A 27,644-nucleotide genomic window follows, 5' to 3' on the forward strand; every position below is an offset into this window, starting at 1 on the left:
TTCCTGGCCATGGCTAGAAAGCAATCGAAGTGAAGGTTGCTGCCAAAGTACCGGTAGGTCATCCCCTCCTTCAGCACATACTGCAAAAGGAGAGCCTGTGCACACAGGTTTGGCTTAAGCTGGGCAAACAAGTGTGCAAGGGGCCATCTCTGTGGCACGCAGCATGGCCCTTTCTACTCCTGTAGCCAGACCCACCTCTCCCTGGCCACAGAGATCAGGGCCCCATTACTGTCACAACGCATTCCCAAGTACGTGCAGGAGGCAGAGAATGGGTGGGAACCAGGGGATCAGGGCCTTCTGTGAAACCTCCTCTTCCCCTCCAGAAAGCCATGGCAGGGACAGGATGAGTCCAGAGCAAGGTCTACTTTGCCAGGTGCCTGCTCTCCTGAGACAGATCCACAGCAGCCAGTGCACAGGTTGCAGCAGCTCTCGGTGCAGGGCAGGCACCAGGTTACTGACGCTGCAACATAAACTCCAGACTCTCTGTGATTCCCTCCACCCCATCCCTTCAGGCTCAGCACGGATTGGGGCGCTCAGTGCCAGGGCCGTGCATTCAGCACTCATAGGACCTGGAGCTTCCTTGGAGCAAGTCCCCAAGTGTCAGTCAAGGGCAGCCTCCAAACTGAGTCAAAGAGATCATCTTTATCCTCACCATTTAAGGAGCTGATTTTTGATGGTGCGTGCAAAGAGACAGAAGCAATAAATAAGTGGCACCAAGAGGCAACAGCCAGCTCTGAGCAGCCCTCCAGCCAGTCAGCACTCAATAAAACCAACAGTTTGTTACAGCAACGGATTCTTGATTCATTGAGTCAATTAATTCTAGTATCCCTATTCATTAATCTGCAACAAACAACCCCTCTTCAGGGCTGGACTTCAAACACAGCAGCACACCCATGCCCTCCATCCCAGAGCATCAGCCTCACCTCTCTGAGGGAGCCTTTGACGGTGGAGAGTTTGTAGATGATCCAAAGCGGGATGCACACCATGGAGGAGAGGGCCAGCAGCCACCCCAGGGTGTCTCCCCACCAGGGGTACACATACTTCTTGTTGTAGGTTAGCGGGGTGTATTTGATCAGAGAAAACAGGAAGGTTGCCTGGCAGGGTGGAAGGGGCCAAGGGAAAAAGAGCAAGCGAATCAGCACTGTTAGCCAAAATAGGTCCTTCCTGACAACTCCGCACCTCCACAAAGCATGTCAGTGTAATGAAGAGGTCCCCAGGACGGCAACACAGGAGACACTAGTCAAGCCATCTTTGCTGCTATGGTACCTGTTCTCAGCTTACCCCAGCAACCGCAGACACCACTGCCACTGCTGAGCCAAGCACTGCTCCCCGTTGTTTTGCCCAAAAGCCACAGACACATGCAGAGCAACAGGCTCCCAAAGTGCAGGCCACATAAGCCTCTATACATACACACATCCCTCTGTACGTATCTACATCTCAGAGGCACCCAGCTCTGCTTATCTCCCTACCCTCACAGAAGCCCAGCCCCATATCCCCTCTTCCTTCAGGCTCTCACCATGCAAACTGCCGGTGTGATGAACAGCCAGCAGTATTTGATGATGGGCCATGGACGGTACCCAATCATGTCTTCAATGTTATCATAGAAACGCTCGGCACCTGCAGAAGAGGGGAAGGATGCCTCATTACTACCAAGCAAGGAGGGCAGCATAGTCTGTGTGCCTGGGGAGGATAGTGAGTGGGGGTCCCGTTTGACCACTGGTCAGGGCTTCCCAGGAGACCTAGCGGTAGCCTTAGGACAGCCAGCAGCCCTGTCAGGGATCTCACCAGGAGCGTGGCCAGCTTTGATCTACATCCTGGAGTACTGTCAACCCGCCACAGATCAGCACAGTAGGTCACTATGGCCAGCCCCTCAGTAGGCATCACCCAGGCTGGGACCTGAGCCTAAGGTTTACCAATCCCTTGTGAATGGCAAGGCTGGGAGAGGGCTCTCAGAAATGTCAGTCTCAGGCTCCTCCACGTACAGGTTGAGAAATCACTTGCCAGCTAGCTCTAAGCCCCAAGGAGGAAGGGAGCTCAAAAGCAGGGACACGTAGGAATATGCTGAGGATATCTGCCAAGCAGATCTCCCAAGGTGTTGCTGTGAGGAAGCCCCACCAGCTGCGTCCACGGGCACCAAAGCAAGGGTTCAGCAGGCTGCCTTGCACTGTGAAGCAACTGCCAAGAGGAGCTATGGACTAGCACTTTGAGGATCTACCAAGCAAGAGCATGAAAGACCAGAGCTGGGGACTGCCCCCCTGGTTCATACTCACCATAGACCCAGGCGATGCAGAGGGTCTCGAAGACGGCCACAAAGAGCAGGCACATGCCACTGGCAGCATAGTAATCAAAGAGCTGGAAGACATACATCCCCCCCTGGGAAGGGCCAAGCAGGGAGCGAGGCAAGGAGGGGAGGAAGAGAAGGGAAAGGAATCAGGGACAGGCAAAGAGCTACAGCCAGAGCAGGAGTCAAACTCAAAAATTTTCCCCAATCTAGAGGCACCTTCCCCCTCTCCGGGAAACAGTTTTAACCAACAGCAAAGGCCACATCCCTTGTGCTCACAGCCTGATGGAGACATGCAGCAGCCCTAGAAAACCTCCCTGCTCTCAGGGTTGTCTATAGCTCTTCGTCCCAGGGAGGACAGGAGATGGGAGTGATCATCGGAGATCTTGGGGCTATTTCAGGACAGGACAAAAAAAAACAAGTCTTGTAGTTGCAAGTGAGGGTGGAGACCCCCTTAAGAGTCACAATGCACTTGACTAAATTCAGCCTTCTAATTTGCACAGGGAAATAGACACGCATGCAATTTTGCAAGTACCCATGGCTGTGCGCTCACCGGCTAGCAGTTGGATGTTTCACTGCCCAATTCTGCAAGCCAGTCTACAAAACAGGTCCATAGTTAAGTCCAGACAGAAAGCTGCAGATGCAACATCACAGGCCACTTTCTCAATATCAGGCCCAAACGGACACAGAAGATGGAAACAGGAAAAGGCATCAGGGCAGCATCAACCCCTCCCACTGCTACGAGGAGTCAAAGATTTTAAACCAGAACAGTTTTAACTCCAAGCAATTGATCACAATTCACAAAGAGGGCTATATATAAGAAATCAGCGTAATGGAAACTCAAGCCCATCAGGTTTCCTGATACCCAGCATTCATGCAGCTCCATCCAACAGGAAAGAGAAGAACAAAGGTGCTCCCCCAACCGTGCAACAGGGTACGTCTGTAAAGCTTTGGCTAGCTGTAAAGATAAATCTGAACCACATCACCACCTGCCTGGAGCTCTAATTATCATACTAGGCAGGTGAGGTGTCAGGGATGTGTTAGCATGTATAAATAGCACAGGGGATCAGGACTGGAAGGGAAAAATGCAAATGCCATCTAGAAAGGGAAGGATTTGTGCTGGCAGAGCTCACAGCCACTTTTCCAAAATACCCTCTGGGTTCTTTAACGTCACGTAGTGGCCAGAGGCTTGTGCCCAAACCTCACCCAGCAGCAAAGAGCCACCAACAACATGCAAAGACACTGGAGCAATGCTGAACAGGGAGAGGGAACCACCACCTCCCAGGCTGCCCAGGTCCACTGCTCCCAGACTCCTTGGCCCTCTCCCACCAGCTACCGCACAACTGGACAAGCCAGCCAGCTCACCAGCTAGCCCACAGCCTCAGCACCTCCACACCATCCACCCACTGCCTCCCTCCTGCCCCCCACTGGGAAGAGTATTCAGACCCAGTGAGTGCCCCACAGGTGCTTGGAGGAGGGTGCAGGGCCAAACTCCTCACTCTCCCCACAACCCGAAATACCTCCGTGAGCATCACCAGTCCGACTAGATAGGAGAAGACGGAGACCAGTAAGATGAGGGTTTCCCGGCGGTTCTTCTTGCGGAAGATGGTGGGGTACATGTCAACAAGAGCTGTGACGAGGCTCTCCACGCAGACAAACTGCAAAGAGCAGAGTTCCCACCTCCATCAGCCTGTCCCACTGGGCTAAAGCCCCAGGCTTCAATCCAGCCTACCACTCTCAGGGCAGGCTCCCCTCAGCCAGGAGGAACCTCTAAACTGATCTCAGCCATAACTACTGGTGCTGTCTGTACTTCAGAACATGTCCAGGCCATGTCCAAAGAGCATAACCAGACCCGCGTGCTGTCATGTAGAGACTAACTTAAGCCCTGGAAGCGTCACGGCTGCTTGACTGAGCACAGTGCGTGGCATGGGGTTAATTACCTGCGTGGAGCTTAGTCCTCATCATTGGCTCAGTGCAGGGCCACGTTGAGGTAGTTACACTGCTCCCAGGACCTCGGTTATTGCCTCTGAATGTCACTGCTCTGTGCAGAAAGAACTGCGTCTGGCCTAGATGTGCCCTCACCCTTTACCCAATGTCTGAAACCCTCTGAGCCTCGTACCTCCCCCTCCAGCCACCAGCTGTCGACCCTCTGCAGCTGCCTGGGCATGGTGCTGTGCTTTCAAGCAGGGAAAGCTGCTCCAGACTCCCCCATGCCTTCCTCCATCAGCCAAGCTGAACCCATTCGTGTCCAGCTTGAAAGGACGATGCTTTTTGTCCAGCAGGGAAGCCCTCCATGCCTTTACCTGGCTGTCCAGTCCCAGCAAAACAATCATCAGGAAGAAGAAGCAGGCCCAAAGCGGGGAGAAGGGCAACATGACGACAGCCCGAGGGTAGGCGATGAATGCCAGGCCAGGCCCTGAGAGGAGAAGGGCATTTAAAGCAGGCAGCGGACAGCAGATCTGGAAGCTCCCAGATGCCTTGCATCCTGCCCCAGTGGCAGGGAAGCAGCATCGCTGCCAGCACCAGCAGAGCAGGTGCTGGTGCACAGCACAAGACCTGCACACCCAGAGCTGCGTGGGGCAGCCCCCTCAGTGCAAGGCACAGCCCATGTAGCCTTTCACTCCAGTTATACCCAGCTGCTCTCTGGGAGGCCCAGGCTCCTCAGCCAGGGTCAAGGGGCTGGAAGCACAGCAGGGGTTGGCTGGGAGGGAGGGAAAGGAAGCACAGCAAGCAACTGCTGCACCGCTAACATGAGGGCTGGGAGCAGGAGCAAGCCTCTGAGTCCTGGGAAGCACAGCGCAAGCGAGGACACGTGTTTTGCAGGTCCATCACCCCACCAGGCAAGAGAGAAGCCAGTGCTATACTTCTATGTGTCTCATAGCTGGCACTCATTTCTCCGCGCTTCTCAGAGGCAAGGAGTAGAGCTGTCCATGGGCAGGAGCCTGCAACGCCCATCGCTCCAGGGTGAGTTACCCCACAGGGTGCACTGCAGGGTACCCCGCAGGCATGCCCGTCCCCCACTGTGACCCCGACTCACCTGACTCAGCCACTTCGGCGATGGGCACACCCTGCTCCCTTGCCATGAAGCCCAGGATGGAGAAGATGGCAAAGCCAGCCACAAAGCTGGTGCCACTGTTGAGGAAGCAGAGAGCCATGCAGTCCCTGGGGAAGAGAAGGTGCAGCATCACCCGGAGGGGCCAGGAGGCAAGGTGCCACTCCAAGCCGCAGGCAGCCGTGCTGGCTGCACCCCGCTGTGCCACCCCAGCACTGTGCCTTCAGCAGGTCTTGCTCCTGGCCACCCCAGGGAAGCAGCAAAGCCATACACCTCCCCCCACCCCACCCAGCCCTGGCCATCTGCTTGGCATTGGGGCTGCAGAAGGACAGGCCCAAAATGGGCAAGCAGGAGCCTCCCCAGCGAAAGCCTCCGCTAAAGACAGTGTAAATTTTTTTCTTGAAGTTGCTTGCTTGAGAGATAGACTGGCTACCCATCTAAATGGTTCATTTTTTTTCCTCTCTCTCTTTCTCCTGCTTCCTCTGATGTCCTGTGGCAGAGAGTACCAGAGATTATTTTTGGCTGAGAGGTAGATGTATTTTTCCTTAATAGATTTTTCACACCCATTATACATTTTTGGCTCCCAGTGCTATTAGACATTCTCCAGGTTCTCACGTTATGAGAAAAAGATAAATGGAGCCATCCAATTTATTTTCTCTGCTCTATCCGATTTTGTCTCTGTTTCACCTCATTCTTATCCATCTACTTTTTAAACTAAATATCTCTTATCTATCCGACTCCTTTTCACACTCCAGTCTCCCTAGGCCTCTCATGACTACAACTCTAGGGACAACAACAACGTTTGCAGCATCTTTACAAGAGATTCTGAACCAAGCTGAACACGCACTTCTAGCATTTAAAGGCCTACTCTGACTTTATTAAATGCTACTGTGTAAATCTAGAGTGATTTGCTGCATTACTCTTCAGGTATCTAGCATTTTTTTGGCTTCATGCTCCTCCTTTAACTAGATCACTGTTTGCAACCATTTCTGGAGAGAGACTGCAGTTCATGCAGAGCCCCCAGACTGCGTGAACAGCTCAGGTTGTTCCTTCCAAAACACAGCACTTTGCTTTACCAGGACTGTACAGCACCTAAGACCATTGATCTACCTTTCCATTGGGTTACTAAGGCACGAGAGGCTGAAAGAGATCTCCAGGGTGAACTGCCCTACCAACACAGAGCATCACGCTCTGCCAGGCTCAGCTAATCCAATTGGAAGCCCACGCAAGAAACTCATTTCTCCAATTGCTAGAAACCACCTACTCTTCACCCAAATTATATTCTCAGCCAGTTTATACAAGCTCCCATTTACCTCAGATAGTTCCTCTTCCTTCCTGGTGTTTCTCCCTCTTTCTGCCAGATGAATTTATGAAAGGTTAAACCGTTCTGGGAGAGGCATGGGCTAGGAGGTGCTCTCAATTCACCCGGGAGGGTGGGAAGGGGATGTCATGGTAGAGGGTTACGTGAGGAATGGCCAAACAGGGGTCCCCAGATTTTCACCAGAGGGAGAGCTCTGAACCCAGGTGATTCTCCTTACTGTCCTGGAGGAGAGGAAACGGTCCAAGCCATTCGATGCCGTCTCAGACTACTGCCACATGAACAACAGTCCCTCTTTCCTGCATCCCTTTCTTTCCCCAGGTCACCAGTGGCTACATCTAGCCTGTTGCAATTCAGTGGAGCATGACACTGTAGCCCTTCTGTCCTGTTAAAAACTGGCCCTGTCTTCCTGCACAGACCGAGGCTCAAGAATATAGGACTGACTCATTAGAACTGGGTCCGCACCTGGGGAATAGGACTGTCAGAGGTATGACAATGAAACAAGAAACAAATTCCCTAGCATAGCCAAATAGCAGAAGGGTTTTTTTGTGCAGACATCTCTCTCCTTTCTATAGCATCTCCCACCTGAAGTTACAGAAGCTTTTTACAACGTTGGTGCTAGGCAGCCCTTGTCATCATCTCCATGTTACACATCCGGACTGGAGATGCAGAGGGTTAGTGCCCAATGGCATGAGGTAGGTCAGAGCCAGATCTGTTATCACTTCCTTTCCCGCAGCTCTTTCTCTCAAAACAGGGTTTAGGAGAAAGGATACAAAAAGAAAAAGTGGTCTCAGCCTAGCTTCTGTTGGAGAAGCATCCTATAGCAGGAGTGAACTTCTAGGATGAAGAGAGAGAGATAAAGATGCAAGGACCATGTAGCCTGGTGGTCTGCCTGGACCTTCCACAGTAATGACAACAAATTAGAATTTAAAAGGCAGGGGAATCCAGGGCCAAGAGCAATAAGGCCAGCAAAGGAATGGCGAGAAGAGAGGCAGGTAGTTTTATTGGGCTTTTTCACTTACACTGGCCTTTTGCCTCTAGAGACCCAGCTGCAGATGCTGGCCACATCTACAGCGAAATGCGTTTGCTTTCACCTGACCACTTCAACTCAAAAGCCTGTTTCAATTTGGTAGCATGGTCAGTCTTTGTTCAAAGGGCAGTCCTGCATGGGAAGAGTGCACAAGAGGCAGAAGTCATATTTGCAGGTTTACAAGTGCCAGAGACAGCACATAGGAACAAAGAACACTGAAGACTGTGCAAGATACTAAGTCCAAACTAATAGGAAGAATGGTAAATTACAAGGTGAAAGGATTCCAGTCCAAAGCCATTAGCTCTTATAGCTCTGCTTCCTCTACAGCTACTCGTGCACCTTTTTGATAAGAAGAAATTGGGGTGTGGCCTGGGATAACAAAGCTGACGAAGAGGGATCTGAATTTGCTGGGTCTCAGCTAGGGTGGAAGAAGGAATTTGTCATCTCTGACATGGCCAGAAAGTTCCTGGCGTTCCCCTTAGGTATAAAGCATAGAGTTGGATTTGGGCAATATGGCAACAGAAAAAAGTTTCAGAGAAAATACCTGGGGAGAGTTTTCTTATTCCTTGAGTAGAAAGGGAAAAGAAGGCACCTCGAATGGCCAATTGCCTCCAGCAGTTGACCAGCCGGTTTGCACTGATGTTCAGGGAAGGGAAGGCTCTAGACAGCAGAGCTGCATTCCAGTTACCTGTAGCAGTTGTTATGGTATTTGTTGTAGCTACCCAGAGCTGTCAGGCATCCCAGACAAATTGCATACGAGAAGAAGATCTGAGTGCCTGCATCCATCCAGACCTGCAAGGGAGATGTAAATACAGGTAAGAAGAAGATAAGGCCAGCACAGAGTGCAGACAGCACACTGACGTGAAAAGGCAGAGACCTGGGGCTCATGTAACCAGCAGAAAGGTAAGCGCTCAGGAGGTCAATAAAACTCAATATTTATATAAGCCTTTGCTAAGACCAGATTATACGGTGCCAGGAATTACAGTCCTCAGCAAAGCACCCTGGGGTGGTAAGAGCTGCACAGCTCCTGATGGTGGCCTTTGGCTCCAAGCACTGATTTTAAAGGTTCCAAAACTTGAAAACAAATTAACTGGGGAAGAGGGGAACGTTGGAAATAAACTGAGTTCGTTGTAAAGGACAGCTCCTAAAAGAAAAAAAAAAAAGAATGATTTTAGTCCCACGAGACCCCTTTGAACTCCACTCTCGCTGTCAAGATCACGTGCCAGTGCTCCAAGGCCGACATTTGTCAATGCCAAATTTGATTTGAAAGCCTAGCTGTGTGTAGTCACTGATGCAACCACAGCCACCATCTTCTCCAGAGAACAGTAAAAGGAGGAATTAACAGTGAGGAAAGAAACAATGACAAAGATTATTAATTAAATCCTCTATTGTATAACATCTTTCTCCCTAAGGCTCCCCAGGGGATTTAAAACTGTGGATAAGACAATCATTCAACTAACGCTGACGTGCAGCCATCTACTAGAGATAAAAGGAAAGCTAGTCAGGAAAGAAAAGCATAAAAAAAGTATTACTGGGAAGTTTTTAAATGAGAAGAGTTTGCATCTGGCTAAGGCATCTCAGTTCATACCCTTCTTCCCACAAGTAGTGGTGCCAGTGAGTCTTCCCTAGCACCAAGATCCCATCTGAGACAAATGGAAATCAATGGAAAGCATCCCAGCGGCTTCAGTGAGCTCTGAATCACACCAGTACCTGCTGGCCAAAACCACAGGTCCTAAGGGCATATCTCTGTGATCTCTGGTAATGGCAGCAGCACCTGCCAAATCACCCCTTTTGCTCCAGTCACCCTTGCCAATGGATGGTTCTGCCTTTCCTCTCTCATACTGGCCAAGTGGCAAGAGGTCAAAATGGAAGGTGGATGTTTTGCTCTCTGTCCCCCCTCCCCCCATAAAACACATACACACTTCTCCACCCCCATGCTTGCGCTGTTTCCTTCCAGAACCATTCTGGTTCATTTGGTTGCACTGTTTCCCCCGGACTGGGATATCTCTCAGCATTTATTTGATTCCATAGCCATCACTGGTTTTGTTTAGTTATTTTCTGTTCTTGCTCCTAGGCTGATGGCTGTTCTGAAGAGGTGTTAAACTTCTTGTTTAGCTCAAAATTCTGTTTTAGCTCAAGAAACAGCTGCACAGAATAAATCCTCTCCCTACCCACAGCTCCATTGGCAAGATACAGCAGCACAACCTGTAAGGAGTGAAGGCAAAGCCCCTAAACGTTGTTAGGGCTAATTTGAAGTTGCTTTCACTGACTGTCCTGCAAGTAACTCAGCTAATGTTCAGGCCCGCCTTCTTTTCAGCCAGTGGAAAGACTGCTCACTATTCCACACAGAGTGAGATCAAATCTTTGATATGTAAAACGGGAAGAAACAGATGATGAGGTTGGACTGGAATAGGTAATTCTGGGTACTGAGAAACTGAAAAAAATAATTGACCTCACTGCATTTTACTTTTTTTGGAGGACCGGAGGGGGAAGAGAGGTTTGGAGAGCAAAATGTTAGTTAATTTTTCTATTTCAAAAAGATTGGAAAGATCAAAGTCCTTTTGGAACTGACTGTTAAAGACTGCTGCTAAACCGACTGCTTGTGGGTGGCCGGGGTTACAGCCTTCCCTTTTTACCTGCATTTAGGGCAAAGCAAGGCTTTCAGGTCAGCAGGACTAGCTGACACCTTTGCATCAACAACTTAAGCATCTTTTAATAGGTCAAGGTAAAAGATTTCATTAGGTTTGTATTTTCTTTTGCCATTCATTATTAGAGCTCTATTTTTTTTTTAATCAAATTCTAGCTTGAATCCCAGCAACTCATAGTTTTTAGAGTCTTTTTAGTTCAATTTGTTGAAATAACAAGATTTATGAAGTCAAGCTGCCCACCTCACCTTTGCCATAACATTGGACCCTGTTAGCCTGTTTCAACCAGATTTAACAGTGGGTAGAAACCTCAAAGATATCAGCTACCTAAGAATTTCATGATAGCCAGGAAACAGGAGAAAGACACAAACTAAGCATTCCGGCTGAGACGAAAGCTACAGGGAGGAACAGTCAACCATCGTTAAATATCAGATAAATCAAACAAGCAACAGACGTGAGAAATATCTCAAGGGCAGGAAAAAAAACAGGTGCTTTGCTAGACATGGTAGAAGCCAAATATCAAGACATGAGGCTTCGTTAACTTGGTTGCTCATGAAATGGCTCATTCCTAAAACCCAGCAATACCCTTAACGGCATAGCAGAGGCCGGCATGTGGTCTGCAAGCTCCCCAGTCCAGCTCCTACTCAACATACCACCAGTGGAGCATGTAAAGGCTGAGAGGGCAACCCAGCCCAAAGGGATGTGTTATGGGAATATAGAACTTGTGTTAGCCTACGTTGCCATTTGAAGAAAGGCAGTCTGTGGCTGAGCCAGCGCAAATAAAGCTATGCTTGGCTTACAGAGCTTATGATCCCACTCAGTCAGCCTGACTGTGAGCACCAGCTCAGGCTGTACGCATTTTTGTTTCCAATTTCAAAAGGCTACTGCAGCTCACGGGTCAAAGACCATGCCACCCTTCTGTCTTTCCCAGCCCCCGGCAGTTTCCTAATTGCTTGGGGCGGGGGGGGGGGGGGGGTGTGTTGGACTCCAACAAGACTGATGCCAGGGCACTCCTGACCTCCTGTCATTTGCGACAGAGCTAAGCACAGGCAGCAAGTCACGGGACAGTAGGATCAGGCGGGCTGGAAGGGACCTCAGCCTCTCTCTCATCCAAGCTCTGTCTCAAGTCCCTCACAAGGAGGGCCACTCTCCACCTGGCCCTGCAGCATTTCACAGAGGAGTACACTGACCGCTACCACCCACTTCAGAAAAAAGCAAATCAAGTCTTCCCTCCCCCAAAATGCCTAAGCTCGTTTCTTTCTGTAACAGTAACTCCGGATAATTTTTTTTCCCAGTCCTTCCAAGGCCCCCCTTTTCCTCCCGTGCTGTTGATCAACAGCCTCTCTTTATTTTAATATTTCCTCTCTGTTTAAAGGGGCCTGATAGGAGTAATGTAGGGCTTGGTTTCCCCCGCAGATAAGAGCGTGCTGCTGTTCTCTGACCACTGTTCCCAAAGAGACTGGTAAAGCTTATCCTGCTGCTGAGATTGCACTGGCACGTTGACAGCCTGGGTATTGTGATTTGATTGCTGCCTGCAGTTTTCTGGGCCATCCAGTTTATTTAATTCATAATTCAATTTCATTGAATGTGTTGTTTGTTCCAGTTTGTAATAACCTCCTACTCTCTGTTTTTAACCAAAGCTTTCACACCTGAGCTGCAGTTATCCAAGATGGTTATGGCCTATAGGAGGATGTTTTCCTTCCCCCCTTAATTTTCTCAGCAATATTTGCTTTATTACATGTACTGGAATTTAATAACCCCCTGTACTGAAACAGATCCTTCCTTAGGAAGATCTCAAAGCACTTACAAATAATAGTAAAGACCATTTTAGAGCGAAACATTACTGAACCCCAAGGTAAGCAATATATCAAATACAAGTGTCACGCTGAGAAGCGTGGAACTGTCCCCATCAGCGAGCGGAGATGATAGATCACCGAGCGGGTAAACGCTCCGCAGAAGGTCACGCTTGGCACGTCGCAGAGCACAGAGCAACAACCGCCCAAGTCTTCAGCGGCACTTCGGGGAGCGTTTCCTGCAAGGGCTCTGCCAGGTTCACCCACCACCTCCTTCTCCCCTCCTCCCACTCCGCCGCATGTGTGGGTACAACAGTGGTGCGCTCCCCTGTGTGGCAACCTCAGATGGGGAAACAGTCCAGGTTAAATTTAGCTGGGGGGGGGCGGGGGCGGAAAACCCAAAAGTAGTAATAGTAATTTAAAAAAAAAAAACAGATTAGGGATTATTTTTAAGACAGGCAGCTCCCTGCCCGCACGGGCAGCCGAGGGGATGGTGAGGCACTCCAAGGCGCCCCAGGAGCGATCGGGGACCTCGCGTAACCCCCACGCCACCAGGCACCCGTGGACCCCCGCACCCCCCCCGGGGACACCTGACGCCCCGGAAAGCTGTCCCGCCGCCAGAGCGCCTCCAAACGCTGCCGCGAGAAAACAGGTTTCTGGCCGGTCCCGGCCAAGTGCAGCTGCGGCCCCAGGGCACCGACGGACACCCCTTCCCTGCTCCGCTTACACCCCCCCAGGGCAGCCGAGTTTTAGGGTCCGCCCCTGCCCCTCTGCGCGAGGGGGTTACAGAAAGACAGCTGTCCGCCTTCCTGCCATGAGGACAAACTCGGCGGGGCCAGGCCGGCCATGGCGGCCCCGCTGGCGAGGAGGAGGAAGGCCACCAAAGTAAACACAGCTGCCTTCGCCCCGGCGTGCGGAGGAGACGCGCCAGCTCGGCCCCTTCCTGGCAGGAGCGAGCGCGTCCCCCCGGCGCTGGCCGCCCCCGGGGACCGCTGCCCGCTCGCCACCCCCACTCCGGCCTGGCCGAGCCCCCTCCCGGGCCATAGGGTGGGGGGAAGGCGCAGGCCGCGGGCAGGTGCAACCTGCCGCCCAAAACCAAACACGCGCTCGCCTTCAGGGACGGTGGGTGTGCGGGGAGTGGGGGAGGACGGGGGCGACAACAGAGATCGAGCGTGCGGTGGGGGGGAGGGTCAAAACAAAAGGCTTGGTGGGAAAAAAACAAATAAAGGGAACAAAATAATATTTAGCAGGCCCACAATCAGCCTGGCCGCTTGCTGGGACGCTTCAGCGCTCGCTGGCAGTGGAGCAACAGCAGGAGAGGCCCGAACCCAGGGAGGATCTGGGTACTCTGACCCCTTCCCCAGCGTGGGCACGGGGCCCCGGGGTTAACCACGCAGGTCACGGCCCCGACAGACGCAAACACTTCGCCGCCCTCCCCGCAGCAGCGGGCCGAGGGGCCGCTCGTAACGCGAGGGCAGCAGCGAGGGCTGCCCCAGCGCAAACTACGAGCCCGGGGTCGTGCAGGGTTGGGGGTCCTGCGTGACGGCAGCGACCGCTTACGGAGGGTGTCTGCAAAGCTGGGCGGCAGTCCATGCGACAGGCCTCTTCAGGTCAGGCACCCTAGTTCCTTCCCCGTGCCTAGGACCAGGGGCCCAGCCCCTGCCCGGGGGGGACTTTCAGCCTGGCTGGACTCTAAAGCAAGCAGCTTTTTATAGAAAGCAGTTTCTTCCCATAAAGGCTAGCGAAGGCTCTCTGGACAACGTACAAGCACATACAGCAAGATGGTGGGCTTTCTGGAAATTTCAGGAGGAAAAACAAGAGGTTTTGAGCACAATCTGAGAAACGTTTCTTGTTTTTCCAGAGAACGATAGGCTCAGAGGGTGCTGAATTTTACCTCTCTCTCATTTTCGCCCACTAAATCTAATAAAACGTAGCTGGAGTCTCTGGACTGACACCAGTGTGAAGAGAGACTATTATATTTCTTCTCTTTAGCACGAGCCCAAAGCCCCAGCTGGCACTTTCGGCACCAAGCTCATCAGTTCTCTCTCAGAATCCGTCCATTAAGAAAGCGTCTGGTCTTGGTATAAAAGCGTCAAGTGATGAAGAGCCTGCCAGCGCCTGAGAAAAGTTGTTCTAATGACACCTTTCCCACCCTTAAGTCTTATCTCTAATCTGAATTCCTCTCATTTCAGCTTCCCACTACTGGATCACACTGCACACCTCTCCTTAATCACATCAGTAAATCCCCAGCATTATCTACTGAAATAAGCAGCTGATAAAATTGCCACAAAGATATTACAAAGGGCAGAATGATCAAAAGAAGAAACAGTGAACATCCTTAAGACCTACTTGCTGTTAAAACACGAGCCACACTATGAAAAATGTAGTAACCTTGTGGAGTATAGAAAACGCAGCTGAGGAGGAGGGGGGGGAATATATAGTTCAAAATAAATTATCTGTTCAGTGCTTTTTACCTTTACCTGTTTGAGCAAAATGAGTTTTTTTTTATTCAAAATTCTTTTTTCAGTAGCTTCCACGTATGCTCTGGTCTACTTACATATCAAAGGCATTGTATTTAACATTTTAATTCTAAGCATTTTATAGGGCGGGGAAACAAAGGTGCAGGGATATTTAGGGAATCTGTAGACTTTACGGCCAGAAGAAACAGACCACCATCAATCAGCTAGTCTGAGCTCTTTTATAAGGCAAATCACAGAATTTCAAGGTTCTGTCCAAGGTTATTCAGCAGGTGAAAAGCAATGACTTCCACATACTAGTCTGATACCCTGACACTTAATCATATCTCAGCTGCACCTCCCTTGGTAGTATCTGCTAAATAATTCATCTTCTCTTTTCATGCAGGTTTGCATATACTTTTAACCAGTTATCTTTTTGTCAACTTGTATATTTTTTGCCCTTCATTTAAACCTCCTCTTGAGACTCCTTATCATAAGGCTCAGATTGGAGAGGGTATTTTTTAATTTCCAGAATCCTTTCCCAGGCATTAAGAATTTTGCATCTTTCCAAGTAGCACAGGATTGCAGGTAAACAATTACTGCTCACCGTACTAGGAACGCAAACCAGTTACAAGTGACTTGGCCCCAATCGGCTAGCAGAAGTCATGCTGTCCTTGCACAGAGAGATGGGGCACAGTCATGCACACATCAGACTTGGGGCACTAACCCTTCTCTTTGCTCTCATGGGAGAACCTTGAGGAATTCAAGCAAAACCTCAAGCCCTGTTACCCGATTCAGTAGGATGGTTAAATCACATTGTAGGAAACCAATCACTTCTATTGACTCTGCTTTTCTCCTGCAAAGGAGAAGCATTCTTCAGAGAATGATGAATTTCTTCATCTGCCAGGTAGGGGGAAACAAATTTTCCTCCACAACTCAATGATAAGAGATCCTCTTGCTCTAAGGAGTTATCCTGCACGTCCACCAAGGCATTAGCATTTTCCAGGCTGGAAGGAAGCTGTGCTTCTGAAGCACAGGCTTTAATTAGGAAAGTTTGCCAGTACATACCTAATGAGGACAGAGCTAGTACCAGCAAAACTATGCTATGCCTGAAGTAGTTTAATTCAGTCCCCTGAGCAACACAGCCACAGTAACAACAAGACTTTTTTTTTTTTATAACCAAATCAACACCATTCCAAACTGGCATTTCATTTTGGAAGTCACACCTAATCAACACAAACAGAACAACAAACATTGCAAACATAAACCTGTCCTCACTCTCTTGGATGTTTTTGAAAAAGCCTTCCAAGCCTTGCTGCACCTTCACAACGACAGAGTGGCAATCCTATCCATCTCCGTTTACAGGTAAACAAAAAGAGAGCAAGAGAGAAGCTGACATTGTGAGATGAGTCTTTTCAGTCACAACTTAGGCACATAGTTGACCAAAGACTGACTTCCAGAAAGCTGAGCAGGAACTTTGAGTACTTTACATGTCAAAAACCAGACTGCTTTTACTTGGAAACTCACGATTAGGTCCCCAGATCAGAAGCTACAAGTCAAATCAGTTTGCACAACATCAGTGGCACAAGCAAGAACTGGGAATCTCACATGGCCCACGAGACTCTTGTACCTTGCATCTGCAAGGATCCACGCTCTCACTGCATCAGAGAGGGCAGGTTCAGCCAGAGCCGCTCATCCCTCAGCATTCGTGCCCCCATTTGCAAAATTAACAACAAAGGCAAGTCTGAGGCTGGAGCAGAAAGGGTTAATGGGGTTATGAAAGGTTTTGCTGGCCTATTTTCCAGGCAGGCACCCTTTAATCTCCTTTGGAAACACCTTTACACAAAGGCTGGTACAGCAGCTCAGCTGGAGCCAGGATTTAACGTGGAATAACTTGTCCTGAAGAGATTAAAAGTGGCAGTCGGGCACCCAACCACTAGTCAAACGGGCAGGAATTTCTAACAAGGGAAAGAGAGGTGAGGAGGGCAGCAGGGTATTGGAGAACAGAGACAGCAGCCTACAGAGTAACCTTCTTCCTCCTGAAAAAGCAGTAGAAGGGACCATGGCGCTCTCCCAGGCTCTGAGGGCAGCAGCAGCTTTTTTGGAAAAATTGAACTAGAGACTGTATGAAAATTGAAACTAGAGTCTGTAGGTCTCTGGGAACTCTGCACACCCCAGCCTAGCCTGGAGAAGGCTGCGATCTCACTGCAGTGTGTCCACAGCAAAGGAAGGGTGTCCCCAACTGCACTGCATTTGTCGCCTGAGAGTCAAGCAGGGAAACCATCTGACATGTGCCCCTGCTCCCTCCCCATCCGCAAGGGCACTCCTTGTGCCAGGTACACTCCCAAGGAAGCCAGAGCATGCAGAGAGGAGAGGGCTCGTCCCAGCATGCTGCCGCGACAACACAGAGCTGTGCCCCCTGGACCGTGCCTGGCAGAGCACCCTGCTCCACAGCACCACTGTGGCAAAGTAGTCTCTCAAGAAACAGGGGTGACAGCTGGTGTCTCTCTGTAGCCGCAAGGTTTAAAGCCCTACTGACAGCTTCTGCCACATCGGCCAATATCCCCAGACAATTCAGACCAACTCAGATCAGAAAATATAGTAATAACATTGGTGAAGGTTGAGGGCAAGTTAGCACTGGGACCACCAGAATACATGCGAATATCAAAGCCCTGCCTTATGTCCACAGAGTGGGGAGAAGAGGAGACAGAATGAAGAAAGCAGAAGAAAGAGAACGAGAAAAGAAAAAGGGCAGAAAGAGGAACGCCATCAGCATCCATCCAAGCAAAGTTCAGACAGCTCAACCATTCAGTCCCCCCTCCGCCTTACCTGGGGGTCCCTGAGGCGACTGAGGTCTGGATAAAGGTAAAACAGGATTCCTTGGGAAGCCCCTGGCAGGGAGACCCCCCTGATCAGCAGAACTACCAGCATGAGGTATGGGAACGTGGCCGTGAAATACACCACCTGAGAGAAGGACAAAGGGAGCGCATGTGAGTGAACACCAGGCAGCGAACAGGAGCGCTGGCCAGGAGCAGAGCACCATCCCCCAAGAGGAGGTGAGAAGAGGGCCTAGAGGAGACAGGCAGCTGGGCAGTAGCAAGGAATTGATCAGGCTGCCTTGCTCAACATCTTGCTTTAGCCTACAGTAGAAAAAAATGCCCTTTTGCATGCACCCAGGAAACTCATTACTTGCCACGGTGCATCTGGAGCAAGAGGAAAAACTTTCTAGTCCTAGCAGCAATCCAGACCACAAGCAAGGTTCAAGTCAGAGTAGCTCCACTGAAGTCAGCAGAGTAACATCTGTTTGCATCAGCTAGTGACCTGCCCCCTGTATCCATCTGCAAATCCTTACCCCAAGTAGAGGCCTGAGTCACACACCAAAAGCCTTTTCTTCCTAGATATTCCTATAATGTACTGGAAAGAGTGAAGGAGCATACAGATAAGTGATAGACCCTGAAACATTACTGCAATTAGAGGACCACTAGAGACAATACTGATGCACCCCCCATTCAGGACTGGCAACTGCCTAGGACTCACCACTTAAACGACTCGCAGCCACTGCCTGTGACCAACCCAGGTTGAAGGAAATACCCAACAAAGGCATTTCGTGAAGAGCAGGGCAGCACATCTCAGATTTGTTACCAAGGACTCGGACTCAAACACAGCTTTTAACCTGTGTCCTCTTGCTTCTTCCTCCTCTGGCCCCACGGATAACACAGACTTACTTGGATATGTTTGAAATCCCTTGCTCTAGCAAAGTAGTTGCATTCCTTTGAGGAATGCTGAGGGCCAGTATCAGCTAATCCTTTCAGGGATTCCACGTCTGGTAAACATAAACTTCAATTTGAGGATTACTGGGGTTCTTTCAGGACTGTTTTGGCTAATTGCTATGGCGTTCCACAACAACAGCACACTTGTCGATTTTTCTTGTATAAAGAAAACAATGCCCAAGGGCTGGTGCAGTCTCCTCAGCAATTCAACTAGTGTCATTAATCCTTTTGTGTTGCTCCTCTACCTTCAAGCCTTATTGACTACCTTGAAAAAAGTTGTTCAGTTTGTTGTATCACACTAAGGCAAAGAAAAAAAATATGTCGGTGCGCCTTCAGGTTTTCCTGGTGTCGATGTGCTTAGCGAGGATTTGCATCCATACTCTTCACCTTAATGCTACCCTACAGCTCTTTTCTCAGCTTTTGAAGTTACACACCAAAGAGCTAAAGCTCATCCCTAGAGTAACTGCAATACATAATGATGTGAAACAATCTATTTCTAATCTTTGTCCATTCATCCAGAATGACTCGTTTCAAAACCCAGCTAATTTCCATCATCCCTTAGTGGTGGTCACAGGTTCTGTCACTTCTACAGCAGTTTCCCATTAGAAGAGGTACTACCAAGAATGAGTGCGTGATTTCCCTGGACAATATGGTCACCTTCTCTCTGCCTCCAGAGAATTCTTTTGATCTGAATAGTGATTCAAAAAGAGATTTCTTCTGGATTGATCTTGGTGCGCTACACCTGCATAAAGCAACATTCAAAGCACCTCACACTGGAATGCAAGTCCTGCTCTAAGTCCAGATACATGCTTTTTGGTGATTCAATTTTAGAGCACGGAAGAACGGAAGGATTTGCAAGATGTTCCATCTTTGAAAATGAGCATACTAGGTTATCATCAGTGCCTGCAGCTCCAAGTTCTTTATGCACTTCATGTGTCCTGCCTTACATATCGCAGCACTTTCAGGTGATGCTACAGAACTAGGTAAAGAATGCCTCCTTGCTGACACTCATGATCACCTGAGATGTCTGTGCTAACAGCTCCATCCCTGTCCCTCTGAATCAGCATCCTAGACACTGAAGGAACCCAAGGATGGTGTCCTTCAGCACTGGCAAACATCAGCGTTTGTTTCAGTTCCCAAAGTTTCAAGCAGGCTCCATCTTAGAGCTTTTCCTCACCAGTTAATCAAACCTGCAGCTCTTGCCAGTTTAACAATCATCTCTGTACTTACCACACAACCAAATTCTTGCTTCAGGAAATTACAGGATGCAATTCTTACTTTTCTCAGTTCATGAAAGCGGTATAAGATTTAAAAAAAAAAATAAAAAAGGATAAGAAAGAAAAGAAAAAAATCTTTAAAAAAACCTACTGCCTTTGAACTTAAGTGCATATACTTCCAGCATGCCAGGCTGCAAATTCTCAACTGGTTCTCTAAATAACGTCAGTTTTATAAATTCAGAACACAAACTAATAGTTCTCTAGCATACAATTTGGATTCGGATCTTGGTAACCTCATATGTGCTTTACAGCCTGCAAGAACTAGTGTGTTAAGCATTTCACTCAACAGTCACTCACATCTGCACTGAGACCAGAGGCCTGAATTTGGAGAATATTTTCTGGGGTTAAGAGTGCCAAACTTCTATCTAACAATATGAACATCTGGATCTAATGAGCTATTACTCAATGATTGGCTTAGACCCAATCTTTTTATTTTGGGGACATTGTTAGCACTAACTACATCACTAGGAACCTTGCCGGGATCAGTATGATCATTCTGTCACATGCTGGTCAACAACATCCAGGGTTTTATTTGAACCCGATCCACATGCCACAGCAAAGTGATTCCATCTGTGACAACCTCCTGCATCTGTGTGTGCTCCTCGGGGATGGGCAGTCTCTGTGTCGGAGGATGCAAACTGCTGCTGCTCTGAGGAGGGTGATTTCAGCTTGTTCTGTTTGCCACTCCATAAGTAAATTCCCAGGACTGAGTTAACCCTTTGCCAGTGGGTTGTAACCCCAGAGCCATCATTTTAGCTGCATTATTAAATAAAGAGAGGGCTGATAAACTTACAGACTTCCCTCAGATACAGTTTCTTTACCGAAAAAAGCTTTTTCAAGGAGATAAGATCTCAGCTTCACTAGTCATTTTTGATAAAAGCACTTGAGTTTGACATAGAATTTATATCAAAAATACATTGAGTATTTCTGCACTTCCCACACTTTGCTGTGTCTTAGCCTCATATTTGCTGTTATTATACTGCCTCTGTTTTCTTTTACCAGGCCACCACAGCAAGTAGTTGCTCTTTTCTTCTAATTTTACTCCATGGAAACCAGAAAACATCAGCTCTACAAGCTGTTTGATTTCCCCTTTGTGTTTCACAATCCCAGACCCTTCTGGGAGCAGGAGAAACTGCTAACATCCATGCCATCACTTGATAGAAATATATGCAGCTAAAATTTACACTCCATCACACATGGAGTCTTGTTCAAAGCGTGCTGAGAAGACACCACTTAGATAACATACTAAACCTTTTCATTTCCATCTGTTCTTGCTGACTCCAAACACAGTTGGTTGGGAATGGGTCAGGAGGTGGTAGAAGAAACTAAGGAATGTGTTCAGTGCAAATGACAGTGGCACACGCTGTAACAGAGGGAAGGGACAGGGATGGGACAGGATGGGATGGAGATAGACAGTCACACAGACCCTTCCCATAAGCATTCACAGAAATATCTCTGTGGTGACCAGTGTGGGGGAGGGGGAGGCACGAGGGAAGAGACCTTTACTATTGAGGAACATGAACAGCTATAGGAAGAGGCTTGACAGCCTCCTTGGGACCAACTTCCTATTTCTAAGAAATAGGAAGACCTCCATGGCAGCCATCACAGTTTCCTTTGTTACTATCTAATGAATTTGAAGACTTCCCAGCTACGCTTGCCAGCAGAGACAAGAACATGCTGCTTGTTAATGGTGTGGTAGGAGAGAGGGAAACCTGCAGCTACTTCAGTAATGGCTCCCATAAATAGGGAGAGTGCAGGGTCTGCTGTGCCTGTGGATGAAGAGGAACCAGATAAGGATCTTCATCTTGGAAGACTGTGATCTGAGAAGCCTCCCACTTCTATCCCAGTGCTCCCAACATTTCCTACCCAGAACATAGGGTCTGGTTCACACTCCCTGTGAGAGCTGAGTCCTACAGGGTCCTGTCAGCTCGGAAAGGCATTCCCAGGGGACACCCAGGGTCTCTCTCTCTCTCTCTCTCTCTCTCTCTCTGAATATACAAAAGGTGGGTGGGTGGGTTGAGTGCTCCAGCTGTGACTGAGGGAAGAGGCCTGAACTGAGTTAAGCACTTACCTTCCCTGTGGACTTGACCCCTTTCCAGATGCAGAAGTAGCAGATGATCCACGCCAGCAGCAGACATAGAGCCAGCTCCCAGCGCAGGCTGCCCAGGTGCTGGATACCGTCAGAAATCTTTAGCACTCTCCTCCTGCATTGGTGGAAACAAAGCAGCACCCAAGTGTTGTAGACGTTGGCCACCAGTGTTACCAACACCACATTGGCTCTCATCATACCTCCGGAGTGCCTGACAGCTTTGGGGAGAAGTGGTATCTTACAGACAAGGCCCAGCTCTGGGCTGCAAGCCTCAGAGGAGTCAGGCAGAGGTCCTCAGTTGCTTCTCTCTTGGACAAAAGTAATACCAGCCTGGTGGGTCATGCATGGGACACCTGCTCCTATGCTTGCTCCCACACTGGCCTGTTTGGCCAAGACATTTCTTCTCCCACCCTTCGTCTGCTTTGTCCTGTTTGGGGTAAGAGCTCCCTCTGCAAGAGCGTGCAGCACTTTGCACAAGCAAGCAAACACAGGCCCCATTTGGACCTTCTTTCATGCACGCTACAAAGTTCAATTACACCTTTCTAACGTGCTTCAAACAAAGTGGATAATATATTGCATTCATGACACAGAATCAATCAGGACCACACAAGAAGCAAGGCTCTCCCAACCCCCTTCTCCATAGTCCCCTACTGTTGTCTTTAAGAGTGGATCCAGAGCTTCAGGACCCAGAGCAGCAGAGCATCCCATGGCCAGACAAAGGCCAGACAAAGGCCAGGCCAGTCCACAGTAATCAGCATAGCACAGACAGAAGAGACCACTCTGGTCATCCTCTTTCAGCCACTGTGGAGGTAGGATACTAGGCTAGATGGAGCTTGGTTCAACCCTGTTCTTATGGTCTCACCACGGCCATTCACAGCTTTCCAAGATGTGATTGTGTCAAATCTTCCTCATCCCTTACAGAAGAAAGGGCTCACCCCTCTCCTCCTATGTCTCCTGCATCACACTGATAGATCTGAACATGAAACACCATGGTGCAATTGCCAAACCCCAAGCCTGAGACAGGCAAAAGGGACATGCACTACTCTGCAGCCCCAATAGCAATGCAGAGTGTGCTCACAAGCCCATATTGCTGCAAAAGATAGCAATTATTCCAAAATAAAGGTAGCACTCATGGAGAGCCACGCTCTGAGATACGCTACCTTCCTTTCTGCCTCACAACTTAGTAACAGATTGAGTGGAAGAAAGAGTTCAGAGGAAATCACTCTGTCCTTTCAGATATCTTTTGTTACCTGGAAGTTTCCCTGCTTCTATGGACATAGTCTCTGTAACAAGTGGGAAGCAGATGCTAACAGAACATAACTGAGCACTGTACCGCAGCCAGAAGAGGCCTCAGGAGCACACCATCACCCTGCTGGCAGGTCAGCACCTCCTCAGGAAGCTGTTGTCTCCCTGCACCTCTGTGCAAGGAGGGCAGGAACAGATCCTGCATAAAAAGCTGTGGACAGTGGAAATTTCCAGTCCCGTGTACTGATTCCCCAATAATACTACAGGAATGTTCAAAGCACTGAAGGAAACATCAACTTTTCTAGCAGCCCGTCTCAGGGAGGGCAGCCTAAGAAAGCCCAACATCTCCTCCCACGTGAGCAGCAGTCAGTGGGAGAACACAGGCTCAGAAAGCACAAGGGATACAAAGAAAGTTCAAAAAAAAAAGTGTAGGAGAAGAGGAAACGACCAACTTTGGGAGGAATTAATGCAACAAGCTTATTAGCAAACAGCAACATATTTATCCAGCACCTTCTACTCTGTAATGAAGCCTCTCTGTTCATACATATACACAAAAAAAGCACTTTCCCTCATGCTGAAGTAGGGATACCCCAAAGGTATTATGTGCTCTGACAGCACAGGGCAATGCTGATGAGGACAGCAAGGGCAGAGCACTCCATCAGCCTTATTGCACAAGGGAAATTCATGGGGGCAGCAGGGAGTTTACTTGCACAGTCTATTACCCAGGACTCGATGCTTTACTATGCCCGTTCTCCTAGGAGACACTTAGGATCAACAGCAATCACAAGTCATTAGGTCTATGCCTTCATGCCAGAAATAAAGCGACTTCGTACCTCAGTGTAACTAACACACATGCGCTATCACAAGGGCAAAAAAAAACGGTGAAAATGAAGGAAAAAATTTCACTATGAAGTAAGCTGACCCCAGCACTTCATTTTGATTTTGGTGATCCTTACTCATCAGGAGAGCTTGCATATTAATTGCTGAAGTAAAAACATAGCCTCTTTTTCTATTTTTAAGGTAAAGACCATCCCATATACAAAAGTCACCATCCACCAGGACAGAACCTCCTGGGAACATGCCGGTATCACACTGATTCAAAGGAAAGAGATCATCTACTGCATCATCAGAACGGACTCCTGCAGAACACAGCAGGTTTTTAAAGGTCCCCTCTTCAACAACTGAACATGTTAAAGCTTGCCAAAACCTGAGAACAAAAACCCACCATAGAGCTACTTCTTCGTATATAACTGCAGCTCTTGCCCCACTCCCAGCTACAGGGTTGGCTGTGTCCTGAGCACATTTACACTAGATACAGCCACCAGGCAGATCAAGGACTGCACATGGCAGAACATACCAAATGGAACAAGAGTAATCAATAATCTAGCAGATACACAATCCGTAATCCAATCCAATCCATAAATCTGACCCAAGGTTTCAGGAGGGTTTAGACACAGAACATACAATTCACCTATGTTGCAAGAGGAAACAATTGTATAAGAAAGTTTATGGGCGGCAATGAAGAACATGGGAGGAGGCAGAGAGAGAAACAAATGGAGAAGAGATGAGTACAACAGCGGAGGAGGAAGACAGATGTAACAGAGAAGTACAAAAAACAGAATATCAAGGACCAAAGGAGTGAAAGCAACAGTGAAGTGAGGTCCTCGCACAGAGGGTTACCTGGCCATCACTGAGGTCAGTAAGACTGAGGAGACAAAAAGGTCCAGAGGGCCAGGAATACAGCATAAGAGAAAGGCAAAGTCAAACTCCTCTCTCGGGCAGGCTAGCTTGACAAACAGCTCCAGACAAACACCACCAGGCCTGCAATATTACCCTTGACTGACAACACTGCTCCTGAGAGCAGGGCTCAGCATATCTGCCATCACCCTGACCTGCCCAGCTTGCAATATCATGGCCTGTTCTGACAAGGATGAATTATTAAGTGCTGCTGCGGGGCTCATTCATTGCCCAGGGAATGTATTTCTCAGAGGATGAGGGGAAAATAGGCCTTTCTTTTACTTACTCCCAGAACTCGATGACAGGGGAGGTAGCATTTTCATTCGTCACATTTAGCGTGGAGTTCGTCTTCTGGAATTCCATGCAGCTCCCTGCAGAGGAGGCCCAAGAAGAGAGGGAAGGTAAATAGCAATGACCAGAAAAACAGAGGATTTGAAAAACAGCTCCCTTTCCATCCGTAACGTCAATACTCAGCAAAAAATAATTTTCTTATAGTCCCATGGATGCATGAAAGGAGTCCCCTCCAGGATAAGGCTGGCAAGACACTTCGGACAACTAAGCAGACTGCATTTCATTTTTTCTTCCAGTGGGCATGGTGAACCATCCTGAGCAGCACTGGGCCTACCACTAATGTGTGGCACAGGAAGACTGGATTTTTCATCACTGCCACCGCTGCCAAAAAAGCAAACATCCTCCATGGCTGGAGTCCAGAGCCAGAGCAGCCTGGAAAGGTATCTAAGCACATTATGTTGGTCAGGCACAGCAAACGGGCATGCAGTAGCAACGTGACACATTGGGAGCTTTCTGGCAAAGACTTATGTTATCAAACAGAACTGAGACTCTTCTCCAAAAGTACCCGCAGAGCTGCTGGTCTTGCAATAGCTACTTTGTCTAGCAATAAGCTAGGGTTTGCTCCCCGCACAAACCATGGTCTGACCCACGTAGTGGTAAGTTGCTTTCATGAGTTAGTTTGTATTGGCAAGCAGCAGGTTTTCTTGTGCAGGAGCTGGGGGATTAGGAGTGTGGACTCCACACCTACCTGTGTTCCACTCATGGTCACAGCTGCCCCAAGGAAGGTCTATGGTGAACGAACTGAAGAGATAAAACAAGGCCCAGGCCAGGACAATAATGTAGTAGAAGTTGAGAAGCATGACAATGACCTGTGAGGCATAGCCAATTCCTGCAGAAAGAAGGCCTTGAATGTGGATAAATATGTCAAGGGGGAGGAACAGGCTTCACCTTAAGGTTGGCGCCTGCACTAGGACCGGCCCGCAAGACAAGTCTCCCACTGTGCTCGTGTAACGCTTGATTTTTTACTTCTCATTTTGACCATGCTGCTGTTTAAATGCGAGCAGGACAACTGCTCAAGCCATTGTCCCCCCTCCAGTGGTACCCAGACTCCACCATTCTGCATCAGTGGAGGGTTGGGTGGCTTCCTTGAGAAGCTGACCTCCACACAGGAAGCACGGTGGTGCTCTGATACCCAGGCACGTTCTTCCCTTCCCTTGCTGTTGTGTGGTGAGGGAAGCCCAGGTAAATCCTGACAGATTGGAAACAGATGGAGAAGAGATCACAACTACCAGCCTGAATACTACGTGGGACTAATGAGCACAGCAGAGTCAGGGTAGTCACTTTAACCAAACAAGTACCAACAAATTAGTTTGGAGAAAAGCTGAGACTGGATCAATATGTGAAACTACAGGCTGGCAGCCAATTTTAAGGGGGCAAAGCCCTTAAGGCTCTGGACCCTGGTACCTATGAAAAGTTCAGCCCCACAGGGCAATGAAGGCTTCTAGGCATCAATTCTCTCCTGACTGACCCTGCATTTGGCCCACGTTTTAGGGACCAGCGCAGGAGACCATGGTTGCAGGCCTAAAGGGTGCTCCATATAGCATACTGTGTAGCCACCCCTGGGTGAGGAGCTCACCGTGTGGGGTATTAAATCTGCCCACCAGCTCCAGGCTTCAGACAGTCTGCAGGAAACATCTGTCCATAGGAGCCAGCCCTAATAAGGAGGAGTTAAGTGCATTCCCCAGGTGGCTCCACCTGAACAGAGCAGCTCTCGGTTGAGGGAGCTGTGAGAAAGCTGAGCAGTCCTGAGAGATGACCGTCAAGGCTAGCCATTTCGCAGTAAGCCTATCATCACATTATCTTCATTGCAGCATTTTCTAGTAAAAGGATGAGAAGAAAGAAAGAATCTGGACAGGGGATATACAGATTATGGTTCGAAAGCAGGTTGGAAAGACATCCAAAAGACAGAAACATATGACAACGCTCCATCTGCTGAATAGCATCTCTTTTACCAAAATTCACTTTTTATTTTGCTCACTCTTTCCTTTTCACTGTTTTGGAACTTTTTATACATTAAAAATACACACCTTCTCTGGAAGGTGGCAGAGGAGTTCCTGAAGGTTTTGGCAAATCGGGGGGAGGCAACTGAAACTTTACAGACCTGAGAAATCACAGAAAGTGGCTTGAGATTGGATGACTGTGCTGAAATAGTGCTAGAAGTAGATCTGACAGTTCATGATTTATTAAGACAGCTGACACCTTTCACCACTAAGGTTGTAAGCCCTCTGCAGACTCAGGAAAATGACATAGGATTGATTTTAAAAGATATCAGTATATTTTAGGTTCCTCGTAACTATCAGAAGCATTTTCATCGTTTAGCTCTTGGAGGACAATTTTATCAGGCAAAGCTCATGGCCAGAGTGCTGGGCATGATGTAGAAGGAAGCTGGGATGCAATGTAACTCGGGATACTGTTTGCTGAGAAGGGTGAACAATTTTCTCAGCATTGTTTTGGAACGGGGATGGTCAGTGACCCTAGCTGGACTGGCATCTGCAATGGTCAGAGCAAGTAGCGAGGTACAGAACGAACTGAGCTGCGAGGACACGCAGCACCCCGTTTCCCCCACGCCTCACGGGGTCGGTGTCAAGGGAGCCTCCCTC

At 48.8% G+C, this 27,644-nt stretch overlaps 1 protein-coding gene across 5 annotated transcripts in view; it reads right to left on the reverse strand.

The window, feature by feature from the left end:
• Positions 1-27,644, reverse strand: part of LOC104147282 (sodium- and chloride-dependent GABA transporter 2) — a 36,094-nt gene that overhangs the window by 787 nt on the left and 7,663 nt on the right. For 3 of the 5 annotated variants that reach the window (XM_009679847.2, XM_009679850.2, XM_068946935.1), the window contains 11 exons: positions 25,733-25,873; positions 24,980-25,064; positions 21,694-21,826; positions 17,405-17,539; positions 8,370-8,473; positions 5,319-5,443; positions 4,585-4,697; positions 3,802-3,939; positions 2,271-2,373; positions 1,517-1,617; positions 924-1,094 (listed from right to left, as the gene is read on the reverse strand). In XM_009679847.2, the coding sequence (XP_009678142.2) occupies positions 924-1,094; positions 1,517-1,617; positions 2,271-2,373; positions 3,802-3,939; positions 4,585-4,697; positions 5,319-5,443; positions 8,370-8,473; positions 17,405-17,539; positions 21,694-21,826; positions 24,980-25,064; positions 25,733-25,873 (1,349 nt within the window). Of the gene's footprint in view, positions 1-923; positions 1,095-1,516; positions 1,618-2,270; positions 2,916-3,801; positions 3,940-4,584; positions 4,698-5,318; positions 5,444-8,369; positions 8,474-17,404; positions 17,540-21,693; positions 21,827-24,979; positions 25,065-25,732; positions 25,874-27,644 lie in introns of those variants that run through there. The other 2 variants (XM_009679851.2, XM_068946945.1) reach the window with 2 other exon arrangements.

Source organism: Struthio camelus, chromosome 1 (genome assembly GCF_040807025.1).
Source record: "Struthio camelus isolate bStrCam1 chromosome 1, bStrCam1.hap1, whole genome shotgun sequence".
Lineage (NCBI taxonomy): Eukaryota > Metazoa > Chordata > Aves > Struthioniformes > Struthionidae > Struthio > Struthio camelus.